The 7,015-nt window shown below is 35.1% G+C and overlaps 1 protein-coding gene across 1 annotated transcript in view; it reads left to right on the top strand.

Annotated features, from left to right (window-relative positions):
• LOC107694128 (kinesin-like protein KIF1A) overlaps positions 1-7,015 on the top strand; it is a 71,566-nt gene that overhangs the window by 16,146 nt on the left and 48,405 nt on the right. Inside the window, exons 3-10 of the mRNA XM_016493739.1 lie at positions 1,395-1,468; positions 1,601-1,780; positions 2,113-2,181; positions 2,464-2,642; positions 6,020-6,131; positions 6,361-6,438; positions 6,758-6,823; positions 6,936-6,953. Coding sequence (XP_016349225.1) covers positions 1,395-1,468; positions 1,601-1,780; positions 2,113-2,181; positions 2,464-2,642; positions 6,020-6,131; positions 6,361-6,438; positions 6,758-6,823; positions 6,936-6,953 — 776 coding nt within the window. The remainder of the gene's footprint in view (positions 1-1,394; positions 1,469-1,600; positions 1,781-2,112; positions 2,182-2,463; positions 2,643-6,019; positions 6,132-6,360; positions 6,439-6,757; positions 6,824-6,935; positions 6,954-7,015) is intronic.

Genomic DNA, 7,015 nt, shown 5'->3' with positions numbered 1-7,015 from the left:
AATTTTCAGCATCAGTTTTTCATCTTGCATCAAAATTCTGTCTATTCATTGTATGCATTTGAAATATAGAGTTGGGTTTTGTTTTATTGTACCCAAGTGTACCTAAAATAAAAAGTGTTTAATATACAGGTTTGTGGCTCTTAATTTCCTATTAATTAACCATTTGTAATCTTATATTCACTGTTCATTTTCTATAAATATAGGATTTGTATTAAATCTATATTCATTCATATAGTCAAATCGAATCGAATATCGAATCGAAAATCGAATCGAATTGAGAGCTTGAAAATCGAATCGAATTGGAACATCTGAATCGATACCCAGCCCTACTGTATATTCACTCCCCCCACCTACAGTTCCTGCCAGACCGGAGACTCAAACTCGCAACCTTTGGGTTACAAGTCCGACTCTCTAACCATTAGGCCACGACTTCCCTTTTATTATTATTATTATTTTATTAGTGCACTAGAAATCGTTCAGAACCTTTAATAAATCTTATTAATTTTACATCGTAACATTTTAGCATGTTTTAAATTGTTCTAAATCCTAAAACAAAAATGTTCAAAAATGTTTAATTTAGGGTGAAATTACATATTACTGTATACAGCATGCATGATCATTCACAAGATTGGGGTCAGTAGTTTTTTTTTTTACACACTTATGCTGTATATATCATGCAGAGACACATTACATTGTTCAAAAGTGACAGTAAAAGCATTTTATAATGTTACAAACATTCTCTATTTCATACAAATGCTGTTCTTCTCAACTTTATATTAATCAAAGAATCCAGAAATTTTTTTTATTATGGTTTCCACAAAAATATTAAGCAGCATAAACTTTTTCAACATTGATAATAATATTAATAAGAACTGTTCCTTGAGCAGCAAATCAGCATACTGGAATGATTTTTAAAGAATCATGTGACACTAAAGACTGCAGAAATGGCTGCTGAAAATTCAGCTTTGCCATCATAAGAATGTATTACTGTAAAGTAAAGACAGTCAATCGACATTTCTGTTTCATACTATTATACTAGCTCATTTTATACTAGTTTATGCACCTAAATAGCATTTACTTTGACTATGTAAGTTCAGATGACTCAAATCTTCCTGTGACGGTGCCTGCAATAGGTCATTTTCATTTATATCCATTATCATATTGGTATGATTCCTGCCTCTCTCTGTTGAATTTCATTTACTGCTGGTGAGAGCAGCAGGGTTTTAGAGCACATCGGCATGGACCCATTTAGACAAACTACAGTGACTTAGCACTTATTGACTGTGTGGCGGCCATTTAGTGGCTGACAACAGAGTATTAGATGTCCACTCAGGATCTCGAACATGTTTTATTAACCTTACTCATTCTCTGCCATTCTTTTCCTTGTCTTTCAGCCATCATCAACCCCAAAGCACCCAAAGAAACCAAAAGCTTCAATTTTGATTACTCCTACTGGTCACATACCTCGGTAAGTCAGTAGTTCAATGAAATGAAACAAAAATCAGCATTGCTTGCAGTGAAACACACAAAACATGATAGACGTAATACCCTTAAATGGTCAAAGATCATGCAGTATATATTTTTCTTCATCTATCCACAGCCAGAAGATATCAACTTTGCCTCCCAGCAGCAGGTGTTCAGAGACATTGGAGAGGAAATGTTACTTCATGCCTTTGAGGGCTACAACGTTTGTATTTTTGCATATGGCCAGACTGGGGCCGGTAAATCTTATACCATGATGGGCAAACAGGAAAAGGACCAGCAGGGGATCATTCCACTGGTAAAACAGATGCATAAATAAGCAAATATGAAGAATAAGCATTTCTAAATATCAATTTAAGTACTTATAAACCAATTTTCAGCTGCTAAATTGCCCTTTTTGTACATCTAAAGGGCATATGGTCTCTCCTGTCACTTTGGCATTGCTTTATAAACAGGAAAAATTATAATGTATTCAGAGGCAGTGTGAACAAGATAAATTCAAACAAAATTAAATGGCAAGTCAAACACCAAGCTGACTAGTACACACAGTAAGAAAATGATTATTCGCTTACTAATCTCTCTTTATTATGTCTCTCTCTTTCCTCTTCTCCCTTCAATCCTAAACATCAGCTGTGTGAAGACCTTTTTACCAAGTTTAATGACCACAATACTGATAACAACATGTCCTATTCTGTGGAGGTAAGATTTTTTTTATTGTTTCAAATCTGAGTGTAGCTTAATTCCAAAGCAGCTGCTTTTATATATATATGGTGTGTTTGAATCTGTGCCCTGTTATCACAGCGATTACGAAAAATTACCTATAGTAAAAAAAATAAATAAAAAAAAATTAATTATCATGTCATTAACACTTTAGCAATATTGTTATTACTTTTTACTGTAAATTTTGTATATGATTTTTAGTTTTAATCCTCAAGTAGATTGTTTTTTGCTTTTAACAGTCTATTATTTTCATCCTTTTAGGTTAGTTATATGGAGATTTACTGTGAAAGGGTACGAGATCTTCTGAACCCAAAAAACAAAGGAAATCTGCGTGTGCGAGAGCACCCATTACTGGGCCCGTATGTAGAGGATCTGTCCAAACTCGCCGTCACATCATATAATGACATTCAAGACCTGATGGACTCAGGGAATAAGGCTAGGTGTTCTATTCTATTCTATTGTAATGGAGTGTTCATGCCATGTCTGTATTGCTGTAATTATGATTTTCCAACAAGTAAAAACTATTAATGTACATTACTGTTCAAAAATTTGGGTCAGAAAGATTTTTTCAAAAGACATTAGTATTTTATTAATCCAAGACAAATTAAACTAATTAACTTATTAAAAGTGACAGTATAGACATTTAACATTTTAGATTATTTTTTAAATAGCACAGCTCTTTTGAACTTTCTATTAATCAAAGAATCCTGTAAAAATGTATCCCAATTTCCACAAAAAAAATATGAATGCTTAAAAAAACAGCCTTTAACATTTTTGAATGGTAGTGTATTTAATGGTATTGTATATTAAACACATAATTATAAATGGGGATTTTTTTTTTTTGTTGGAATATATATTATGAATATTCCAAATTTTCTGATTTGACTGTCATGATGCAATGAAACCAAAATGAATTCTGCCACAAAAACAACTTAAAGAGCAGGTCATATGGTTTTTTAAAGTGTCCTAATATTGTGTTGGAGTCCCCTACAACAGGTTTAAATGCATCTAAGGTCAGAAAACACTGTAATTTTCCCGGAATATACATTTAAACATAGAGTCATTTGTCCACGATTTCGAAAATGTTCGTTCGATTCAGTTCTGAGCGAAATGTCTGTAAACCCCTCCCTTCCATAAGCCTACTCTGCTCTGATTGGTCAGCTGGCCAAGCCTGTTGTGATTGGCACAAAGAGGAGTGCTTGAGCAAGTTAGCAAACCATCTGTGTTGCCAAGTCCGCGGTTGTTTTTGATGTCGCGTGTTGTAGCGACCCCAGTAACGTCATATTTAGGCACTGGAATGCGAATTTATCAGGGGAACCCCGACTGAAAGTGTGAACGCGATTTTTAAACGGGGGACCACCCTCGAAACACGATTTGGCTAGTTTTGAGTAGCAATTGGGTGGGTTTTGTTGTGACAACCTGGCAACCCTAGCATGCACCTTTACATAAAACAATAATATAGTGCTCCAATCAGTTCTTAAAATAATGACATAAAAACATTTTGTTTAACACTTATGCAAGCGGATCGTGCCCACAGCTAAAGTTTAGCTGCTAAACCGTAAACACTTAACAAAACGATAATGGTGGATACGTTAGCCGAGTGCTAACGTGACTAACTGATGAAACAATACAGTTTGAAAACCAAAATATGTCTACTGTAATGTCTGAAGAACGACAGACAAAAGACGCTCTGTGTCTTAACCTTTAATTATAACGCAGAACAGCTGTATGCTCACCAGCCTAACTAACTCGTTTCTCTCTACGGGGTCTTTTACTCCCTGCATTAACCATATAACTACATAAACAGCACTTTCACAATGATTATAAAGTCTGTGCGCTACACTACATTCTTTATTATTAAACGAAGTAATTAGAACAACGACAGTCTACATTAATCGACACATTCTTAGGAAATAGTGGGTTCACAGCGAATTATCAGAACTATTTCAGTAAGCCTCAGTAATATCGTGCTTTACCTGGAAACCTAAAGCTGCACTAGGTATACATCACATATTAGCACAAAAAACTAGATATTTTGAGCACTCAATTGAAAATGTACACATAACGTATCAATCGTACTTACAGGTTGTGCTTCAGAGACGCTTGTTGGTCCAAATAAAGAAGATTAGAAGCCAACGACGATAAAAGGCAAGATTAGAGAAGCAGTCCTTGGTAAAATGACGAGCACAACAAAAGGTTCGAATTGTATTGCTGTGGTATCGTGGAACACAGCATCTTCTCGACACAGAGAGTGTTCGTATTTCGTGGGCAGGCGGGGATTATGCAAATGTGTTACCCAGTGACGTAGATTGGTAACAGGCAGAAGATTCGAAAATATAACGACTCGGTAAGGCGATTCTGAGTCGACATTGACTTTTGAGAGACAATATCTTTATTTATCTTGCACTTTTTTGATTAACAACTTTGCAGACTTTTTACATTGAAGGATAGCTACCTTACAAACTGCAAAAGAGAAAAAAAAACATATGACCTACTCTTAGGCAGGGACCTGAACTCATATTTGAGTTTATTGCCCAAGTGCATTATGTTTGTTTTTAAACATTTAGAGAGATAATATAGAGGTGAATTAATGTAGTCATTAAATTATTTGCTGTCTTCTAAAACAAAGCCATGGGGATTTTGAGCGTTGTCATAGAAACAAATCATTTCTGAGTCTGAGGACATGATCAGCACAAACTAGAATTTCAAAGCTGCTATTTTGTAATTACAGTCATTCTGGCACAATGCGAAAGCATTCTTTTCGATTCTATTCTATTCTGTTCTGTTCTATTCTATTCTATTCTATTCTGGCTTCTAGAAATAAACAATGATAGCCTTTTGCTGCACAGACCAGTGGTCCTGGTCACATGTGTTTTTTCAAGGTCTTCATGGCCACATTGAGAGGAAAACAAATATTTGCTTATTGTTCAGGCTTATCATCATGGAAACAAATGGACCATTTAATTCCAGGAGGCATTATGTTAGTGCATTCCTGTTTCCTCAGTTTAGCATCAGTCAACAGTTCTCTAATCTCAAGGTGTTGAGATGCACCACTGCCAATGCACTATACTTTCCTCCTACGTTATACATTTAGTCTGTTATGTAAGTTAATGTTTGGCAAAACAGACAGGAGCTCATTAATGTAATTAATAATTAGGAGTTTTTATTTTTATTTTAGCTGCATTTGATGAATATGAAGACACCAAGATCAAAAATAAAATACAAATATTATTGCATTTAAAATATATATTTTCTATCGTAAAATGTTTTAAAAAGTAATTTATTCCTGTAATGACAAAACTGAATTTTCAATAGCTGCCAGTGTCACATGATTCTTCAGAAATCATTGTAATATGCTGATTTGCTGCACATTTCTGAACATCAAGTAACAAAGTAACATTTCTTATTATCAATGGTTTCTACTTAATATTTTTGTGGAGTTGTGGTTTTTTTCAGGATTATTTGAAGAATATAGAATTTATTAAATTTATTTAAAATAAAGTTTTTGTAACAATGTAAACGTCTTTACTGTCACTTTTGAAAAATGAATACATTTTTACTGAATGAAAGAAAAAAAACATACTGCCTTCAAACCTTTGGACAGTACTGTACATTAAGGATTGGATCTAAATACATCAGGGAAACATTTTGTTGGTCATCAGATGAATCACAGAGGCAGAAGTTAGTGCAAATGCAATGATATTATGATTTAAAGAGACTTGAGAAAAATTTAAAAACACAGCACTTCCTCACAAGGTATAAAGTCTGAGCAGTCAATATTAATGAAGTTTCTGAATGGTGAAATTCTGTTATCCAGGACAGTAGCTGCCACTAACATGAATGAGACCAGCAGCCGTTCACACGCTGTCTTCAACATCATCTTCACCCAGAAGCGCCATGACTCTGAAACAGACAACACTTCCGAAAAGGTTTGTGCTGCTGTTGCATATTACAGACCCTGTCAGTCACAATAAACAGCTCCGTTTAGATCGAAAGGTTAGGCCACTTGTCTCTCACCCTTACACAGGGCTGTGTTGGATGACTTTTGACATTGAGAGGTTTTTTTTTTCTTCTCTGTATGGGTCATGTGAAAGGTGATATGGGCCTGTGCATTTCTCAGCGTGTTCATTATTGACCTATTCTGAACTTCTCTGGCAGGTCAGCAAAATCAGTCTGGTGGATTTAGCCGGCAGTGAGAGAGCAGATTCCACTGGAGCCAAAGGCACACGGCTCAAGGTGACTAATATATATATATTCACTTCCTATCCCCAATTGTCTGTTGTGCTTTCATGCCCTCTGTTTAACTCCTTTAGTATCTCTGTGGTCTTCCACATCATTGTATCCCCTCTGTTTCTTGTCTTTTCTAACATCTACAAATGTCTCTTTCTCTTTTTCCCTTTGTCCTCTAATTCTCTCTACATACTTCCTGTACTTCCTGCTATTAGTGCACAGAGCGCATACTGGCATTTTGACAGTACCCCACTTCATTCTATCATCAGTCATTTTTTTAGTTTGGAATTGTAATTCAATTTTCTATTTACTCTTTCTATCCCAGGAAGGGGCAAACATCAATAAATCACTTACTACCCTGGGAAAAGTCATTTCAGCTCTGGCTGAGGTGGTAAGTGTTTTGTTTTACTCTGAGCCTTGAGGATGTTTGATGATTTGTTATTTTCTGCATAAAAATTTTAATGTGTGTCAGTTTAATGATCTGCAATCACTTATTTTTGCAGGATTCTGGCTCAAACAAGGTATAACAACATGAAACAACATATCTATCTATCTATCTATCTATCTATCTATCTATCTATCT

The sequence above is a fragment of the Sinocyclocheilus anshuiensis genome, unplaced genomic scaffold, assembly GCF_001515605.1.
Source record: "Sinocyclocheilus anshuiensis isolate Anshui unplaced genomic scaffold, SAMN03320099.WGS_v1.1 scaffold1530, whole genome shotgun sequence".
Classification (NCBI taxonomy): domain Eukaryota; kingdom Metazoa; phylum Chordata; class Actinopteri; order Cypriniformes; family Cyprinidae; genus Sinocyclocheilus; species Sinocyclocheilus anshuiensis.
The sequence above is the reverse complement of the archived record's forward strand: the minus strand, read 5'-3'. Positions and strand labels throughout refer to the sequence as shown.